At 41.9% G+C, this 20830-nt stretch overlaps 1 protein-coding gene and 1 pseudogene across 7 annotated transcripts in view; both read left to right on the forward strand.

Annotated features, from left to right (window-relative positions):
* Nucleotides 1-17006, forward strand: part of GAPVD1 (GTPase activating protein and VPS9 domains 1) — a 57156-nt gene extending 40150 nt beyond the window's left edge. For 5 of the 7 annotated variants that reach the window (XM_039861689.1, XM_039861693.1, XM_039861692.1 and 2 more), the window contains 11 exons: nt 943-1030; nt 2035-2115; nt 5715-5837; nt 6911-7040; nt 8493-8602; nt 8891-9050; nt 9907-10094; nt 10578-10791; nt 12773-12845; nt 13633-13830; nt 15057-17006. In XM_039861689.1, coding sequence (XP_039717623.1) covers nt 943-1030; nt 2035-2115; nt 5715-5837; nt 6911-7040; nt 8493-8602; nt 8891-9050; nt 9907-10094; nt 10578-10791; nt 12773-12845; nt 13633-13830; nt 15057-15197 — 1506 coding nt within the window. In that variant the 3' untranslated portion in view covers nt 15198-17006. The remainder of the gene's footprint in view (nt 1-942; nt 1031-2034; nt 2116-5714; nt 5838-6910; nt 7041-8492; nt 8603-8890; nt 9051-9906; nt 10095-10577; nt 10792-12772; nt 12846-13632; nt 13831-15056) is intronic. The other 2 variants (XM_039861695.1, XM_039861694.1) reach the window with 2 other exon arrangements.
* Nucleotides 17007-18551: 1545 nt separating this feature from the next.
* LOC120601849 (uncharacterized) lies at nt 18552-18670 on the forward strand (annotated as a pseudogene).
* The last annotated feature ends 2160 nt before the right edge of the window (nt 18671-20830 follow it).

The following is a 20830-nucleotide window of genomic DNA, read 5'->3' on the forward strand; positions in this document are numbered from 1 at the left end:
CACCAATGTATTCCATTCCAGTCTAAAAACAACAGAGTTCATTTCATCCTTCTCCCTGTCCATATTTGTAACTCTCTCTCCAACAGCGAGAAAGCTGTTTGCATTATCTTTCGTGTGTGTATGTATTTGATCAGTCCACTGCCCCCACTACTAAACCCTCTCTGGCACAGATGCTCTCACCTCTCCATTCAAGTTCTGATACCCCATGTACTCGGATGCCCTTAGGGAAGATATTTTTAGTTCCAGTTTTGTAGATGAAAAAATCAGAAATTAAATGATTTGTCCAAGGTCACACGATGGGCAAGTAAGAGAATTTCAGTCCCCGTCCTTTGACATGTGATTGTAATGATAACTCCACTAATCGGTGATCAAAACGTGAACTTTGAAGTTAGTCAGGTCTAGGTTTGTGTCCCAGCTGTGCCACATACAGGCTATGTAACTTTTGGGAAGATGAGAGATGACCTTTTTTTAGCCTCATATTTCTCAACTATAAAAGAGACTTAATAATAGTATTTATCTCCTAAGACAACCGTGAGGTTTAAATGAGATAATATGCATCCTTACACTCAGTGTTGGCACACAGTATGTACTTGGTTTTAGTAATAAATACTACAGCTATCATCTCCTACCCCTCTCGACTTTGTTTGCGTTGCATTTGCTCATTCCATAAGTATGTGTTGCGTGCCTACTCTGCACTGGGCTCCATATCGACCTTTCAGTTTACTAACAGTAATGAGAGAGTGCCCATCCTCAAGCAGAGTGCAGTCTGGTGCTTAAACGGTGCACGTCCATGTTCCAGAAGTTGCCCATAAAGCAGCATGAATGGTTTAATTTTAAGACAAACCAGAGTGGCTTTTGTATTTCACAGACTAACTTAAATCCTTTTCATAGTAATTTGTCCTGCTGCCCAACTCCAAATAAAGCATCAAACTTTTTCTACAGACTGAAGAACGCAAAGATAGCGATGATGAGAAATCAGACAGGAACAGACCTTGGTGGAGAAAACGTTTTGTTTCTGCCATGCCTAAAGGTAATTTTATAAAATATTAGAATGCTGTATTGGCAACAGGAAGCAAAGCCCCCATATCTCTTTCAGAGGCCAGTATCTCAGCTCCTGAGGCTTGCTGGGCTTGTTCCTAGCTGTTCTGAGGGCATAGAAAATAGTTTCACACAGGCGAATGCTAAGGCAGAGCTTTAGAAATGACAGTTCTTGCTCCTTCAGGAAGTGGTAGTGGTTTCATAAATGGAAGTCATGCAAGTCATGCTTGCTTCAGTATCATATACCACTGATGTTAAGCATTTAGGACTTTCGACATATGTATTGCCAATGATTATTGCAGAATAAGGAATGCTATTGGTAATTAGATTGAAAATTTGAAATTCATCCTTTACATTCCCAGAATAAACTTAAACTTTTAATGTTTACGTTCACCGAGAATGTTTATAACTTAAACATTGGTGAGTGTTTATTTTGAAAGGCAGTCGTATAAAATTGCCTTTTTTTTTTTTTTTTTTTTTTTTTTGGTGAATAGCCTGGTGCCAAACCAATAGATACTGAGATTTGAGTTTACAAAAGCGTCTCTTCCCAAAAGGAGAGATCATCCAGGATCAAAACTAGGGACTTCTTCAGAAGGCCTCTTCTTGGCGCTGTGGTGCTCAGGAGCTGAGGCGCCCTGCCGTCCCGCCGCGCTCAAGCCCACTGGGTGAGGAGAGGATGAGGCCCAGAGCTCTGAATGTGCTGTTTTTGAGCAGAGGCTGAGAAACTGTGGCTTTGATGTCGTCCCAATAGAGTGCCGTTAAATCCTTCTTCCTGTGACAGACGACCCTCAAGCAGATTCTGAAAGCTGCTTTAAGAACCTGCAATGCTGTTTTAGGAACGATTATCATTTGACACTGGGGATTTCTTAGCTTTTAAACTTTTCACCTTCCTTGCACTTAGAAATGTTGGCACACCAGTTAACTCCAGAATGCCTGCTGTCTTCCGGGTAGTGCAGTATGTTATATGTCACACTACTGACTTTATTTAATTTCCAGCTCCTATACCATTTAGAAAGAAAGAAAAACAAGAAAGAGACAAAGATGATCTGGGGCCTGACAGATTCTCAGCACTCACAGGTTTGTAGACCCATGGGCTTCCTGGCTCCTTCATTCCCAGAGCACATATTTCATAACACTTTTTCTTGGTGCCATAAGCGTTGCCTTTTTAGAAGAGTGTGTCTGTGTGTGTACAGTGGGGAGTATGTTCTTTACAGCCCTGTGGTTTCCAGTTGGCCACAGTGCCCCTCAGTGTGCTCTTCCCGCAGCCCACCACCACCATCATCATCCTCATTATCATAACTTGTTTACAATGAGGCCCCTGCTCCTGAGCCTCTAGGCGCACCCTACAGCTCGACATCTTAGTGGGATGATGACACATATAGTGCCTTTTAGGAAAGTGTGGTGATGGTTTTAGTGCTGCATGCCATATCTTTGAATCATTGATTGAATAGTTTTCTCTAACATTGATCATAGAATTCTAAATTTATTTCCATCTGTAGTTCTTGATTATTCAGGATCACAGTGAAATTCTGTTTTTACCTAATCATTTTCTTTTTTGTGATAAAGTGTTCGTTTAAACAATATCATAAATTTATAAACTTGACCAGTTTTTTACAGCTCAAATCATTTTAACATTGCTATCTGACTCAAGGAAAATACAACTAAGGGTTGGGTTCTTACCTTATTCAGCATTTGTATTTTTACAGCTTCTTTTTGGCACATTGCGAATGAACACCTAACAGGAAGGAGTTTGAGAAGCAGTGTTAATGGCCCAACCTTGAGTTTGGTAGCTGTGTAATGTTTCCAGTGACGATAGAGCATCTAGAGGGAAATTAATTCCTCGCCTCTTTTTGTTTCTATTTTGATTTTAAATTTTGTTATCTTACTAAGTTAAAAATGAAGATTTTTATTTAAAAAGGGGGGAAGTTTCAAAAGAACATCCTTCTCAAAGAGCTCAGCATAGTACAGGTAGAATCCCATTTTAATGCATGTTATTTAATGTCTAATTCTCTGTATTTAGACATAGTTCCTTGTCCTAGCATACATCCCTGCTTTATCTGACGTGTGACGTTCCTGGGATAAAGGGTTTGTGCAGCAGAGGCTGTGCTTCCAGACCACCGTTCCCTGCTGGGAGCAGTCAAGCCTGTCCTATTCAGTCAGCCAATACTTGTTGAACAGCTGACTCATGCCGGGGACTGTGCTAAGTGATGTAGGTATTAAGTCACATCACGCATGATCCCTGTTCTTCAGCAACCCAGAGTCTGATTGAAAGGAGTTGGAAACGCATTCTTTTGGCAAGATTTTTATGTTTCCTTACCATGTTCCCAGTTTTAGAACACCACCAACATTTACAGAGTGAAAATACATTTAACGAAATTTTCTTTTTTGAAAATGCTCAATTGATCAGTTTTTGAGAAATTATAAATTATTTTTTACTTGTCTTTGGGCAATACATATTTTTTGATTCTTAATGCCTAAACTGGAAGGTAGGTAGAATAGAATAAGTTTTTTTCATGAAGTATTTCTTGTTCTTTGTGTTCGATTCAAGCCATTTAACTTCTCTACTGGTGCAGAAACTTCTACCCAGTCCTAATTAATGACCCATTGAAAATTATTGTTAAATCAACTTTAAAAAGCTGTGAACAGAAATTTTTTAACAGTCTGCCTATAATCCCACCACCCTATTGTTTTTTCATGTTCTCTCCCAGTCTTTCCATAGTTGTACATGGCTTTTCATAATTGAATCAGAGTATGTATGTAACTATTCTTTTACCACATTTTATTTCATAAAACCCTCTCCCAGTTTCTACTAGACATAGTTGTTTTTTAAATAATTTTTATTGGCTCTAAGATAATATATTGTATGATTTTACTGCAGTGTGAGTGTTTTCTTACTTCTGGGCATTTAAATTGTATCCAGTTTTTTACTATGAAAATAATGCTCACAGCTTCATATATTTAGCACCTTTTGTTTTTATTATTTTCCTGGGATAAGATTTTTAAGAATGGCATTATAAAAATTATAAGCAACATTATAGCTTTCACTCTTTGTGGGTTTTTTTTGTTTTTTTTTGTTTGTTTTTTAGGCAAAGCAACCCTTGGTTGACCTCACAGATTTCAAGGACCTTGTCAGCTTAGAATCCCTTATTTTTCAATTTTTTTTTTTTGCCTACAGCACCTGGTCTTCCTGGGTGGTCTCCCATCCAAGTACTAACCAGACCCCACCCTGCTTAGCTTCCGAGATCAGATGGGATCGGGCATGGCTGTAGATGGCTTTCACTTTGTTGCACCAAATTTTACTGTCACTTTCTCAGAGCCCTCAACTGCACTCAAAACCAATAGCAAGAAGTTCTCCCTCTCTAAAAAAAGATTTTGTAACGATAAAGGTTTGATCAGTTTCCATTTTGAGTAAGATCAGATTAGGACTCTCTGATCGTGCATTCAAATGACATTATAGCAGAAAGATTAAATTACTTCAGAAATTCTTTCTGCAGTCCGTTACAGTTCTACAGAGACACAAATACTAAATATTTTTTCATGAAAACAAAAGAAGAGCCTCTGAGAATAACCTCTCTGCACCTCGATTTGCTCTTCTACAAATGGGGCAATGGTGGTGCCTCCCTATTAGGGTTGTAGTGACTGAGATCATTCATACAAGGTGCTTAGCACGTTCCCTGGCATGTGGTAAGTGCTCAATAAATGTTAGCTGCTATTAGTTTTAGCTGCTATTAACATACATATATAAAACCTAGTGATTTTTATGTGTTTTTAGACTTTCTAAAAAATGGGATTCTACCAGAATGTGGATATTTATGGCTATTACCTGCTCGACCTAGAACCACCTCCAGAGTTTGCATTTTTCTATGGAACTTAATTTTGTCCCATAGACCTGTAGCAGTTCCTTGCTTTGGTAACTGTTAATTAATGACTGCTGTCTTCGACTCCAGGGACACATTTCGATGTGCTGATTTTGCTGACAGGACAGAGGTCCTGTCAGTAAACAGTGCTGCATCTGTGATTGTGATAAGCTGTTTCTCTGTGCACCCCAGGTACAATTGCAGCACTCCCAACAATGTCTAGGAGTGCCCCTGACATCATTGCCCTGTTCCAGCAGCGGCACTGTCATGGTGAGATCTAGTGAGATAGAATATGAACATCTGAAGTTTTCACATGTGGTGTAGACAGAGAAATCCATGAAGGAAGAATGAAGGAAGGTTCTTCTTATTATTATTATTAAAAGGCTTTAATTCTCAGTTCGAATACTTCTCTTTTTCTTCCTTCAGCATGGAGATGTCTGAATAAGTGAAGTCTGCATATAAAAGTGCACTGTTGGAAATTCTGTTAGCATGGATTGCTAATAACAGTGATTTGAGTGTTAAGCGCTTTAGAAACCCATCATCCATTTAGTCTGCACTGAATTTTTTGACACTGTCATGCAGAATTGTGGCGATGATGAGAAAGTGGAGCTAACACTCCCAATTCCGTGCTTTGGCAAGGCTCAGACCTAGAGATGGGACGAGTAGGCAGCTGCATGGTGCCTCTTAACATTGAGATATGTGCTCTTTTTAAGTCTTACCTCCTAATCAGCCTTTGGGATTATGCTCCTGGTGTCGTACTAACGTCAGAGTTGGTACAAACCGAGGGGAACTAATTCTCTCACTCTCCTTTCCCTGCAGATGATCCCAGCCCCAGACTCAGTGCACAAGCCCAGGTTGCTGAGGATATTCTGGACAAATACAGGAATGCCATTAAACGCACCAGCCCCAGTGAAGGAGGGATGGCAAACTATGAAAGTACAGGTGATAATCATGATAGACATTTGAATAGTAACCTTTGTATCACAGTGATAAAGGTGATCTATAAAAGTAGCCTTTTAGTAGCTACTTTTGAATAGCTGTCAGAGAAATGTGGTAAAATTTCCAGGATAAATTAAGAGGAAACAAAAGTATATGAAAGCATAAACTGCATGTATTTATGCTTGTGTGTGCACAGTGTGTCTCTGGAAGAATTTCCGACAAGCTAATGAGTTGGTTCGGAGGGACTCGTAGGGAGCCTGAGAGGGGAAGCCTGGGGAGAGGTGGACTTCCCATACTTCTCGTTTTGAAAAGTTTTAAAATAACATAAAAGTTGAAAGACTAGTACAATTCAGGTCCATGTTTCCTCTGCCTAGACTTACCGTCTATTAACATTTTGCCACATTTTCTCTCTTTTTTTCCTGAAGCATTTGAAATTATCTCTTAAGAACAATATTTTTCCTACATAATCAGTATCTTTATTATACTAAGGAACTTTTTTATTCTATTTGATTTTATACATGTATGTCTTATCTAAATTGATTAATTTAAAACTTAAAAACAACTGTGGGACTCACAGATCTGTCCTGGCTGCATTTGCGAGTTCGCCCCCAGCTCACTCTTGGGCAGTGGGTGACGGGAGGCCTGAGCGCATGGTCCACTTCATCCACTGGCGAGCCAAGGGGGCTTCAGGCAAGCTCTTTTCTGGTAGCGCAGGATGCTATGTTGATGAAATGAGGGTATTGTGTAAAATGATTTTTGAGGCCCCTTTTAATTCTGTGGTTCAGTGATTCTGTTTATAGAGTATTATCTTCATTAAATTAATAAAGACTTTCATCGTTTTTCTTTTTAGTTAGGGTTGGAATAAGAAGTAAAACCATTCTGTTAATAAGTAGTCTCTTGATATATTATCATTGCTCTCAATAACTTATTTAAATGTTTGGAGTTTTCTTTCTTTTTCAAATAACTTACTGTAAAGCTCAATGCTAATTTATTGTTGATTGGCTCTGAATAACTACGAGTGCCAGAATATTCCAGAAGAACCTTCTTATCCTTTGGGGGGGTTGGGTTTTGTTTAGAGGTTATGGGTGATGGTGAAAGTGCACACGATTCTCCTCGAGATGAAACACTGCAGAACATCTCGGCAGACGATCTCCCAGACTCTGCGAGCCAGGCAGCCCACCCTCAGGATTCCGCTTTCTCTTACAGGTATTTCTTTTACAGTATTTAGGACTTCGGGGTTTGGGCTTTTATTCACCATTGCAGTCATTTCAAGTCAAGTGTTTCATTGAGTCACTTAATAAATGTATGAAACAGAGATAAATTATAATGAAGTGGCTATTTACTAAGAAGGCTGTTCTCGTGTGGATATCTCATAGCAAAGGCTTTCATCCAGGGGTAAAAGAAAACCCCATGTGCTCACAGGCACCACACGGGTAATTAAAATGAAACAAGTGGCAGCGCCTCTGCCCAATTAGAGCTCCCAGGCCTCGCGAGAAGCGTTGGAGGGATAGGGAAGGAGGTAGGAGCAGTTGTGGGGTTGTCGAATAACCCCCCCGTTAAACAGTACATGGCCAGTACTGTTTCATATTTACTCCCCCCCAATTAATGTAAAGCTAACTCTAAACAGTATATCATTATAAATATTGATGCTTTATAATTTTTTTCCTACAGTAAAATTGGGGGGAGGGCATACAAATAAAAATTTTTATTTACCGTTATATATTTTATGCATCTTTGCAAAGTGGGTGAATATTACATTTGATAAGCTTGATTTGTAAGTTGCTCCATTTATCGGAAGCAGACCAATAGGGAAAGGCCCAGCTAGCCAGCCGAGGTGGACAAGCATAGTCCTGCAGGAGGAGCCGGCTCTGGCCTGTGCCCTGAGGCGTTTCAGCTTCTTCCTTTGCATGGCAGTTTGTACATTGTCAGGGTGCTCTGGTTCCTGCCCCATGGGACCAGAAAGGGCCACAGCCACCAGCAGAGGAAAGAACGTTGGTGGCATCTCTCAGCACGAAGAGCTGCATTGTGGAGGAGAGCGACACCTTACTGTAGGGTGCTCTGACCTGGGTGCTGCTAGGCGCTTCAGTAGTTGGAAGTCGAAAAGAAGCAGGTTTTGACTCAACACAAAAAGGTTTCAAGCAGTAGAGCAATAAGAAAGGATTCTGGCTGGGCGGTGAGCTTTCCTAGCGGCGGGATCAGCGTTTGTCAGGAGTCATGGTGATAGGCGTTCCTAGTTCAAGGGGTGAGGTGGTTCCGACGACTTCTGCGGTGCCTCTCGACTTGGGCGCAGTGCGTCTTTCCACCCCTCCTCATGGTGCCTGTCCTGGGTCTCAGCGCACGGCGGAAGGTCAGAAACATTTGTTGTTCGACTGATTCTGGCGACTTCACAGAACGGTCCTTGCCCAGAATACTTTTGCAGCCTTGCTCAGGTAACCTGAGAGCCTGTACCTTTAAGTGAGGTCTCAGTAAGTTAAAAATTACCAACCAGTGTCACCCCAATAAAAAATGTAATAAGAAAAAAAATTTTAATTTACCTTTACTTATGACCCCTTGAAACATTTGGGTCCTGAGTTAGCATATTAATTTATGTAGTAAATGTTCATAAAATGTGACCATATCTGGAAAAAGAAGTTAATGAATTTTCAACTCACTCCTTAGAGATGCAAAAAAGAAACTGAGGCTTGCCCTTTGCTCCGCGGACTCTGTCGCCTTCCCAGTGCTAACCCATTCAACAAGGAACGGCTTACCAGACCACACAGACCCAGAAGGTGAGTTGCTGCCTGGTAGTTTTAGTTTTTCCTGTATTTATAGGTTGAACCATATGAAATCGCCAGTTTCACCTGTAAGCTCAATAGCGATTCCATATGGTTCAGCTTAATGCATTTATATTATCAGCGAAGGGCGTTTTGATGACTGATGGCTCGTTGAAGTGTGGTCTCGTTGAGGGTGGCAGTACAGCCTGGTTCTGCCGATCCCAAAGGCTGAGGCGTGACGTACAGCTCATGTAAGGCCATGGACGTTCTCGCCAGTAAGAGAATTCTTATTTTTTTGTTTAGACAATGAAATTGTGTGCTTCTTAAAAGTTCAAATAGCCGAAGCAATTAATTTACAAGATAAGAACTTAATGGCTCAACTTCAAGAAACAATGCGTTGCGTGTGCCGCTTCGATAACCGGACCTGCAGGAAGCTGCTGGCATCTATTGCTGAGGACTACAGGTGACATGTCTGGCCCGTTCGCGCGAAGCCCTGTTTCCACTGCAAGTGCTTTCTTCATGGTCCTTGTTTCAGAAACCAATCCAGGCTTACAAAGTGCTTGGCTGTGTTCACGGGGACAGAGATCTCTGAGGAATGCATTGGCTGTTCAGCCTGGAAGTGTAGTTCTAAGAGCAGCTCCCTAACGGAAAAGCACGGTTTACGTCAGCCTCGCACAAAAGCTGCTTTAGCAGCGGGGCGGCCAGGATAACTAGGAGATGATGTTCCTTTTTTGCAGGGGACAATAGGAAAGACTAGTTCCCTAGGCTGGGGGAGCAGTTGGCCTAGGAACTGCTGCCCTTCATCTGTTGCCAGTCCCTTGCTCTCAGTTCAGGAGAAAAAAGAAATTGAGATGCTTAGGAAGTGAAGAGACTTGAGAGGTTTAGGGAATGGGTGCTCTAATGATTGTTACGTGTAGACCATAAGCAAATAATTGGTGGTATGTGTAACTGGTGGTATGTTAACCTGCCTTTTGTTATTTTCACTTCCTGTAGCAATCAGTTTCCTGTTAGGTGTGTGGTCCTGCCCGCCTGGAGACTGAGCCCTGATGTAAAATAGATCAGCGATGTAACTTAGTAATGTTGAGTAGCTTAGGTAGCCGAGCGGTCAGCCCAGGAGATGGTGTTCTTCACAGACAGGCCGAATGCTTCTGTTTCTTGAGCGGGCAGCATAATTTGTCCTCAGGACACTTGTTTGCAGCCTGACATGTCAATTTGTAAAACCAAAATCTATGAAGCATCTTTTTCTAAAGAAAAACTAGGATGCTCAGTCTCCAAAGAAAGTGCATATCTGATGTCCTGAAAAACATATTTCCTTTCAGGAAAAGGGCCCCCTATATTGCTTATCTCACCCGTTGTCGACAAGGACTGCAGACCACGCAGGCTCACCTGGAGAGGCTACTGCAAAGGGTTTTGCGGGACAAGGAGGTGGCCAACCGATACTTTACCACTGTGTGCGTGAGGTTGCTGCTTGAGAGCAAAGAAAAGAAGATCCGAGAGTTCATTCAAGGTAACTGAAGACCTTTAGATTAAGCATCTCTCTCCAGCATTTCTCGTTAGGGAGATTTGGAACTTTTTGTTTTGTTCGAGTAGCTACATGTTTAAGAGCAGTTTCTTAAATTCCCAGTTATTTTACGGATTCTTCATCATTAAACCTGGATGTCAAACAATACGTTTTATTTTTATTGGATTGAACAGCTATAGTTTATTTAAAAATTAGGAAAATTGGTAAAGTTTTGGATCCACACAATTATTTTCATTTTTTAAAACAAAGTATATCTTTTTTATAACAAACCCCTTGCTCTTAAACTTTTACATATCTCTTACCTTTCTCCTGATTTTAATGATTCGGCTCCCAAAATAAACCATACCCAAACACTTTAAGCTTTAAGAGCATAGTACCTGCATAGCTAGTGGGTAAAATAATCTTTATAATTTCCTTTTTAAAATTATTCAGGTAGTGTGTTTTAAAAATTATTATTTTGCATTGGAGACTTTCAGAAACTCACAGCAGCTGATGATAAAACTGCTCAGGTAGAAGATTTCCTGCAGTTCCTTTATGGCGTGATGGCCCAGGACGTCATATGGCAAAACGCGAGTGAAGAGCAGCTTCAGGATGCTCAGCTGGCCATTGAACGGAGCGTGATGAATCGGATTTTCAAGCTCGCTTTCTACCCTAATCAGGACGGGGACATACTGCGTGACCAGTGAGTGCCTCTGTGTTTAGTGCCTGTGTTGGACTGTGCAGGGATCCCTCCGCTCGCCCTGTGTTTTAGACGAGCTGTACATGAGACTTGTTGTCTCATCATAAGGGAGGTGCATGTTCTTATCATTTTCACCCACCAGAATTACAACTTCAAAAAGGATGATGTGCCCTGCTTTTGGGGTTGTGGGGAATCAGGCCGGAGGGCACACAGGTCGCTGCGGCCTCTCTGGAAGCCTTGCCGGGTACTCCGCCTCAGCTCTTCTTCCCTTCCTTCTTCTTGCTCGCTGACCCTTCAGGTCTTGACTCAGGTGTCACTTCCTTGAGAAAACTTCTCCGGACCTTCTGAGCCGGTTGACTCCCCCGTCAGGGCTTCCGGGCCCATGCACCTTTCTTCAGCACCTGCCACAGTTGCAGTCTTACATTTGTTTGATTCTCAACCCGGCCCTACTGACATTTGGGGCCAGATGGTCCTTTGATGCAGGAGGCTGTTGTGTGCATGGGAGGAGGTTTAACAGCATCCCTGGCCTTGACACACGAGAGTCAGTACTACCGCACCAGTTGCGAGAACCACAGATATCTCCAGACCTTGCCAGGTGTCCTCGGGGGGCCAGGTCGCCCATCCTCGAGCGCTGGTTTGTGTGGTCATCTGAGGAATGCTGCTGTCCCCTGCGGGATTGTTCCCTTTGTGAGAGCAGAAACATGATTATCCACCACTGTGTCACAGCGCTGCGCATGTAACAGATTGTTTGAATGTTATTTCTAGTATCCATTTACTTATTAGGAAAAGTTATATGTTTGAATATCAAAAAATATCTGGAATGGTGTGATATGTGACTAATATCTCTGTAAAGCTGTTTTTTAAAAAGTAATCCCAAACAAAATTAATCCTGAAGAGAAAAACATCTGGAATAGCAAGTGATTGTTTTTGGTGGTGAGACTATGGATAACTTAGCATTTTTCTTTTTCCTCTTCTGCATTTTCTTGAGCATTGCTTTACAGCCCTGTTTCTGCCCCAGGTGTGTCAAGGTGGTCACCATGCCCCCCAGCCATAATAGCGACTTACTGTGCCAGCGACTCTCAAGGGATCCATGTAATAGGATCTCAGGGTGGGATCTCATTAGTAGTTTTTGTAAGGATTTTTTTTTCATGGAAATTTTAAGGTATTGCATGTGTATCTGAGGGAGTTCACTTTCCGGTGAATGGGTTAGGATCCTTCCAACCTGCCACTGACACTTGTTCATAGTGTCAGAGGCCTTTAGCCCACCCCAGTGCCTCTGTACCCAGTCTGCCAGCTGGGGCGCGTTTTCTCTCCAGAGCTCCCGTTTTCGGCTTCCAGCGTGGGGTGAGGAGTGGGGGCCTTCCAGCTGTTTTTCCTCCAGCGAGCAGACTTGGCAGCAGAGTGTTCGCACCCACTCCTGCGTGGCGTTCCTGTGGGTTGTATAGAGTGGAGAGCTGACAGTGTTCTGGAGAGAACTCCAGAGGCCGGGAAGGCCGGGTTACCAGGCTGCTGCCTCTGTGGCCGTAGGCAAAACCCTCACCTGTTTAAACCTAGTTATTTTCATCTGTGAAGTGAGAGGTTGAGTGTTTTCAGAGTCCCTTCTCCACCTAAGCATCTGTGATCTTTGGGTTCTGACTTTCGATCCCTCTACTTCTTGTCACCCTATTTATGAATTAGTGTGTCCAGGCAGTTTCCGGGCTGAGGGGTCCTCTCTTTTCTCCCTTGGAGTGCTACCCTAGTCTTTCCTGCAAGGCCACCACCAACAAGATCCCCCTCAGCTCACTCTGCATTTCTGAGCAGATCCTAAGTATGACTTTTTTTGACTAGACAAAATACAGCTAAGAGAGAGTCTCAGCTGTAGTTGTGATCTGTATATAGAAATAAGTCTAAAACGTTTTAGATGTTTTGAAAAAAATCAATTATGACTATTTGTGTACTTTATTTTCTGAAATACATATTTACATGTGTGTTTTTGGGTTTTCAGGGTTCTTCATGAACATATCCAGAGACTGTCTAAAGTAGTGACCGCAAATCACAGAGCTCTTCAGATACCTGAGGTAACACACTGGTTTACGTGGCACGTGGGTGGTCCTGTGACCTGACGGCTTTACTAGCGTTCAGGGAAACCATATAATAAAATATGTGGCACTGTTGGCATTAGAGGTAATTCAGTCTCACTGTGAAGTTCTCAAAGATCTCTCCAAGGATTTAAATTCCCCGGTTTGGAAAGGGACCGGGACTTGGTCTGAAAGTGATGCGAAGTTACGTTTTAGTGGTTGACACTAGCATTTTTACCTGCATATAGCTCTTACAATAAAATAGGAAAATTTCAGTTATTTGAGCTTTCTGATTGTTTCATTAAAATCCCCATTAATGGAACAGTGATTAGCATAAAATTTTTAATTGTTTTTGATTTTTTGAATCTATTATTTCTAGAACCGCAGCAAAGGCACATAATTTTTAAATTATTTTTTTAAAAGTAGCTTATTTGTGCTTTTGTAATTAGCTACTACACGTAGAGAAGTTCCATTCTAGCTATTTAAGAAAGTTAGTTGTTTGACATTTTATGAATTCTAGGTTCTTTGTTATTGTATGCCCTTTCCTCTATTAATGGAGTCTAGGTTATTTTAAAGTGCAGATCTTATTACTTAAAAGTTTAAAAGTTAAGCTTTAATCTTTAGTGGAAGAGGAAGGAACCACGATCTGGTTTTACCCAAGAAAAGAAAAGGCAGCATCCTTTCCTCTCTGCCGATGGGGTGGAGGCGGGCTTGGTCGGTTGCTGTGGTCGTTGCCTGTAGTTGCGTTAGAGTCAAGATCTGTCTTCCTGTCTGTGATCTCACTCAGGTTTACCTTCGGGAGGCCCCATGGCCATCCGCACAGTCGGAAATCAGGACAATAAGTGCTTACAAGACCCCCCGGGACAAAGTGCAGTGCATCCTGAGAATGTGCTCCACCATCATGAACCTCCTGAGCCTGGCCAATGAGGACTCCGTCCCAGGAGCAGACGACTTTGTCCCCGTTTTGGTATTTGTGTTGATAAAGGTAGGCGCCTCAGTGCTATTAGCGAAGAGAGTTTATTAGCGTCCTGAGCAGGGTGGCGCAGGGCTTCCCGGGATGTTAGCGACCTTGGCTCTGTGTTATCCAAAGAGAAAGTGTCTGATGTCACGTGTTGTTCTGTCCAGAAGTTAAGGTTTTAAAAAGAAAAGGTAGGAAGACCAGTTTCCTAGAGGGACATTTTTAGCTTACAAAACTGTGTCTGAAGTTCTTGCTCGGGGCTAAGTGTATAATTATCAAATGAATAAATAACTGTGCTTTCACTATTGAGTTCTTCATAGTACTTGTCACATAAACTACTAAGTTTGCCAGTCATCTCTCTTCTCTAGCCTCTTATTTATAATTATACCATATTATTTTAAAAAACACGGACATCTCTTATCCTTTTTTGACTTTCAAATTAAAATTTTATCATTTAAACTGTTAATTTTGAATATTTTGGGGGAGATCAGGTGGTTTGGGTGCACAAAGCCACCAAGTAACTGCATCGCTCATAAGTTCCAGTCAGCTCAGCCCACCTGTTAATGTCTAAAGTATATTTGACACATACTTCACTAATTCTTGATGTTTGCAGTATTTCTGCAGCCTGAACTCTGAGTCAGAAGCCCGTAGGTTCAGTGTGTTATCAGCCTTCATAACGCCTGCTGTTGGCCCCTGCTCTTCTCTCTCCCACACGTGATGTATCTAGTCTTTACCTAGAGCCGGTTTAAGCTACAGGCCTTGGCTTGGCTGCCTACCCACTTAACACACCTGTGTCCTTTTTTTCCACATGAGGAAGGTGAAAAAGCAGATGTTTTGTGTTCCCTCTTGCAGTAGAGGGCATGTTATCTTTTTTAGTTTTTACTCTCTCAGCTGATCCTGCCTGCACTTACTGACCAGATATAACTCAATTTGCCTATGGCATTTATTTTCTTATCTAACATTCTAGAATCTGGGCTGTTGAGTAAGTCCACTGGTATTAGTTCAGCATCCTTAAGGAAGCGGTGGGGTTAAGTGACTTGCAAACAGAGAGTTCTAGATAGTTCAGCCAGGACTGGAACCCGACTTGCCTTTCTAGTATACTGTTGCTACTCAGAGTGGCTAGTGTTTACACACTAGTTCCAAAAAGGGATTTGGTATCCCTTTCACAGAGACATTCGAAGATGTTAACTTAAATGATTTTTGCAAAGCTATACATCTGAGTAATTGACTCCTTTTTTTTTTCCCGTCTCTAGGCAAATCCACCCTGTTTGCTGTCCACTGTTCAGTATATCAGTAGCTTTTATGCCAGCTGTCTGTCTGGAGAGGAGTCCTATTGGTGGATGCAATTCACAGCAGCAGTGGAATTCATTAAAACTATCGATGACCGAAAGTGACCGAGACCAAGAACACCAAGGCGGCAGACTGTTAGGCGGGCAAACAGACCTCTAAGACATGTGCCAGCTGCTTTGAAGGCTGACGATTGTTTTTGTATAATATTGTACAGTATTCAGACATTTTAAAACAGATCTTTACTAAACAGATTAATGAGCTAACAAGCAGGTTCTCTTTTCTTTGGGTTCTTTTCCTTTCTGAGTTGCATATTTTGTTATTCTCTTGGCCCCGAGTAGAGAATAGTACTGCAAAAAGGGACCACGTTTTTCAGGTATTTTGAAATATTACAAAACAAAGCAAAATCTAGAAAATGCCTAGATCTCCATTCATGGATACCCATTCTTTCCTTTTATTTTAAAAAAGAACAGTACACCTCTTTTAAGATGCCGTCTAATCCTCTAGGCATCCAATGGAAGGAAAATACGAGTTGCACTGAGGATTATAATGGTGGTGACATTAGTGGCATTAATTATAAATACACTCACCTAAATCGAAAAGCTAAGAAGGAAATGTAAATATAATATATATTTATATTTGATGTAATATGAACATCTTCAGATTCTAATAAACAAGGAATATTGCTGATAGTAGATTGTGATGTACCCTCTTGTGAAATGGTTTCCTTGACAAGATTTAAGCTGAGCTTAAAAGCAAAAAACAAAAACAAAAAAAGATATTTATTAAAGTATAATACAGTTTATTGAACTTTCTAGGTGTGGAATTCGGGCTGCCTTTGATGAGGGGTGGAAAAGTCACCAAGTTAGGTCCCTCAGACATCTCACCATGGACATCTTTGAGCCTGCAGTAGGAGAAGGACTCTAATAGTAGCGTTGACTACTATTCCTTTGTATGTAACGTTGACTGCGTTACATACAAAGGAATAGTAGATCCCTAATACTTTACTGTGGTACTTCTCACCTGAAATACGAAAGATCACGTAGAAACCCCAAACGGAACTCCTTACAACCCTTTAATTGTAATATATTTTTGATGATTATTCACATTGAATGCACAGACCAGGAATTCAGTGAATGTCATTTTTTAAAAAACTAATTTGTATTGTCTGCTCGTGATACAGGTTTTATTAGTGATGAACTATTTTAACCATACTATTCTTATGGGAAAAAAAAATATTTTGGCAGGTTTCTGTGCCTTTATTTCCCTCTTCTGAAAAAAGGTATGTGTTCGAGTATTTTGGTTTGATTGTATGTTGATAATCAGGATGGGTTTTGGTGTCTGAGAAATTGGCCAAGGAGGCTCCCCAGAGCTTCAGGCACATGTCTTGTACGAGGTCACCGCTCACTGGTCTCACTTTGTATATTTCCGAATCACGTTTAGCTTCTGTAGCAAACCCGGTCTTGTACCTTGGGTCCCCTGTTGATGACAGCATCCCCGGGCATTTTTAAGGGAACTGTGACAGCCCTGAGCAGATGAGTGCAGGGGTTGTCATCCTCCCTCCAAGATCTCTGTGTCTCACTGTGTCTAAAGAAGCTGGGTTTCTTTATGCTTCCGCCTCTTCTCATCCCTTTATTTTAAACCACCGACATAAGTTGCCCAGGAGCGCGGGATGTTTCTGCCTTTTAGGGAGAGGTCATAATTAAACTAGTTCTATAAAACACCCTTTTGCATGTTGAGTCAAGAAATCCATGTACAGAGTCATGAGCTTCATGGGTTGTGACTGTTGAACTTGTCTAGGTATTAGAAGTCAAATCCCATGATAAAGACAGACAAACCATCTAACACAATTTCTAAGACCTCGAGGGCATCCATTTACTTCAGCATTTGAGTCAATAAATATTAAGTCAGTAGAAGACTTGGAATAGTTGAAATTCATTGTTATGGATTTAACTTGAAGTCAGTGAGAGTTTTTTCTCCTCCGCAATGGTTGCTAGATCTGTTTCATGTTATCACCCTGGAAATGACTGAAGATGCGGACATTGTACGGGGCTCTTTCCTGTGGAGGGGAAAGTGCAGAGTTTGGGGTGTAGGGCTACACTGGAGGCAGGACGTGGGGCTCTGTGGGGCCTGAGCCAGTGGTGAGAGTGGAACCCCAGAGACTGGTGGAGGCGGGCGCTCGGGTCTTGACCCCCCGTGCTGGCCCAGCTGTTTAAGGGACAGCAAAGTGTCCCTCTGTCAGGAGCGAGGACTACTTCAGCGTTAACCGTCACTGGTCTGATTTCATGACGGGGCTTATGAGCATTGACTTCTGAACGTAGGAGTTGGCAGCTCTCTGCATGGCAGGAGTGAGGTGTGAGGTGGGGAGTCATTTGATTTTGTTCTTTCAGGAAAGAGGAGTAGTTCTTTGAATAGTTTCTTGCTTTACTTCCTCCCAGTACTTATTTTACATGAAGGGTTAGTACAAAAGTACAAAACCACCCGTAGGAAACATTCAGTAGATTATTACCTGGAACTTATAAAGATAACGATTGTTAAATGGGGAGATGGTGGCTCAGTTCACCCAAATCCTGTAGAATTAAATGAACCGTACAGTTCATATTTCGTGTTAATATTCTGCTTCTGGAGAAAGTTAAGTAATGGAAATACAGTCTGAAGATGGTCTTTCCTTGTCAACTCAGTTTTTAAAACCTGGTAAACATTTCGTTTTCTCCACTTTAGGTCAAATCTCAGTCACAGCTACTGCTTTCTTCTGCTTTTTCTTTAAAAAAAAAAAACCTTATGAAAACCTTTTTTACACAGATAATATTAAATTGCTGGAGTAAGAGAAGTAGGCTTTGTGAGGGATCGAAAATAGATATGATGCCTGGGTTCTCTTTTCCTCGTGTACCAGAAGCCCTTGTTGAACGTGAGCTTCCGACACGCACGTTCCTGAAGCGTAAGCAACAGGACAGAACCCGGTCCCAGCGGCACCGGGCCGTGTTCTCACTGTCACAATCTGTAGCTGAGTGCGCATGCCGATTGGCACCGTTTATTGCCTGCCCTGGGAATTATAGTTTGGGCCAAGAAAAGGCCAAGAAGTTGTCTTAGATGAGTGAGGTTTAAAAAGTTCTTTTCTCTGTTGTGATTGGATATAAAAAGGGAAAGCAGTACCAAGCTCTTATTGAGTTGCATGGCAGCGACGTAGATGTGGAGTTAGCTGCTTCCGTTTGTGTGTCCTAGACTGTCTCTCCCTGCTTCTCATTCCTGCTTTGTTTCTTCAAGGACGAAATCTGTATTTGCCTTTTAAAGTTAATTTAAGTCTAGTGAATTTATTCTGTATGCAGTTGCCATAATTTGGGGGTGGGGGAGTCTTCTTGAGGCTCAAAGAATTTTTAATAAGTCAGTTAAAAGTGATAAGATAGAGGTATTTTGAATGCCAAAATGCTTGAGAACTTTGCCAGATTAATTATTACTTAATAGTCTACGGCCATGCCACCCTGAACAAGCCCGATCCCCTCTGATCTTGGAAGCTAAGCAGGGTCAGGACTGCTTAGTACTTGGATGGGAGACCACCTAGGAAGACCAGGTGCTGTAAGTGTAAAAAAATAAAAAATTAGGGATTGTAAGCTGACAAGGTTCTTGCAATCTGAGGTCAACCAAGGGTTGCCTCACCTAAAAAATACATATATATTATTACTTAATATATTTTAGAATGTAGGTTACCCCAGAGGTAGGGTGACCAGGAATAGCTTTATTACTCTTGACAACACTTGGATGAAGGAAGATACAGTTTGCCTCAGTGTCAAGGTTGGTGTGGTTGAGCTCTGGAGTCACTGTGGAGCTGCTGGGTCCCTCAGGCCTGCCCTCAGCGAAGGTTAAGTTCACGAGAGAGGAAATCTTCTCCACTTAGCTGACGACAGGCAGTGTGGACACGGGCCACACGCCTTAAGAATCCACCTCTACTGAGTTGCTATTCTGTCTCGTCTACCGCATTCTTGTGCTTCACCTGTATAAAAAGCCTGTACTGCCTCCTCCTGAAATGGATAAAACCTATGAGCCTCATTAATGAGCTTGTACAATCTTGTATATGAACGGGAAAGCCATCTTGTCTCCTACTGTGATTACTATGATATTCTGTAAAACATTAAAAGGGGAGAGTAGTTGAATTCACTGGGTTTTATGTTTCCATCATCTATTTTGTACTCAGAAGCATTTCTGAAAATTTCTTCAACTTCTCGAATGTTACTAAGGTTCTCCATGAATTCACACTTGACTTTTTCATCTGAACATCTAAGGATATTTGTTAAGTGTGTACAGGAAGGAATTAGAATGACCCAGCAGTTACTAAGGAGATGGTGAACGTTTACTGTTTTAACACTGTCGCTAGCCGACCTGTGTATGTGGTAGATACTCCTCAGCCTTAGTTCTGACAGCAAAGCTGCTAAGCACGGTATTCACTGAAGCCTTTATTAATCTCTTCAGCTGAGGGGAGTTACTGTTAGACAAAAATCCCTTGTCACAGAGGTGAGCTCATTCTTCGCTTCCCTCGGTGGAAAGGTGCTTTCCTGATATTGATTGCACTTAACGTTTAGAAAGAAACATTTAGAAATTCGATTAGGGCTTGGTTTTCATCCAGTCTGTTCTGTATGAAAATTAATGCGAATGACTTGCCTAAAACTAAAAATAGAAATTCAACTTTTCTTGCCAACTTGGAATTACCTGTCTCTTGGACTCCTGTTTATGTTTGTACCCGCTCAACCCGCGCCCCCTCCAAGTAAGAGGCTCTGAAGCTTTTCCCAAAGGATGCCGAGCCAGTGACTGTTTATAGTTGGACCTCCCTGCGGTGCTGCCTGTTAAATGTGTCATGATCCTGGAAAGTGAAGTAGGTCAGAAGCTCCTCTTGCCTGTAAATGTGTCCTCTACAGGCAAGAGGAGATTTAAGTATTCATCGAAGACCTTTCTCTGCAGTCATTTTATCCCAGAAGAATTCGTTTCCATCTTCTTAGGGTACCAAATTGCAGCGCACAGACTCTTTTAAAAATTGACTAGAGTAGTTCGAAAATCTCTGGTTATGGGGATCCGGAAAACATCTTCCACATTTTGTGCTAAAATGGAATTAGCTTTCAGCACCAAGTCACGGAACCTGTTGTAGACGTGAGCATGAGTACCACGGTGATCTTACTTCTGCGAACTAGGAATTCAACATAACGCTGGCCAGAACCATTGCGTTTTATGCTCCCATGAAGAGCATCCATGTTTTCTGCTTTCTTCAGCCTTCCTAATTGCGATTTTGACAGAACTTTTGTAACCAGAGCTGTTGATTCAAATGCATAGCTGCTGAGGTTTGCATCAATAATTCCTGGTGAATTCAGTCAAGGAACTGATCTGACTCGCTGCGACCAAAATGAATTATAATCTCTGGGTGTGGGGCCCCAAACTGGTCCATTTTAAAGTGCCCTGGGGTATTCTATAAACCATTGTTTTCCAAACTACCCTGTTGAGAACCATCTGGTCGTCTTGTTGGTAAATCAGAATCCATATGGGATGGAACCAGGAATCTTCAAACAAGTCCTCTGGGTGACTTAGTTTGAGTCGGAATTTTGAGAAGCACCATGAGGGGTACATTTCACTGACTAGGAACCAGTGGCCCCTCTGCACTGTCCACCTGTGGATGGTCACAAACTGCAGACGCGTGCGTGGTCCCACCCCGTACCCATCGAATCAGAGTTTCTGGGGAAAAGCCAGGTCCTCTGCACTC

Source organism: Pteropus medius, unplaced genomic scaffold (genome assembly GCF_902729225.1).
Source record: "Pteropus medius unplaced genomic scaffold, Ma_sr-lr_union100, whole genome shotgun sequence".
In the NCBI taxonomy this organism is placed as follows: domain Eukaryota; kingdom Metazoa; phylum Chordata; class Mammalia; order Chiroptera; family Pteropodidae; genus Pteropus; species Pteropus medius.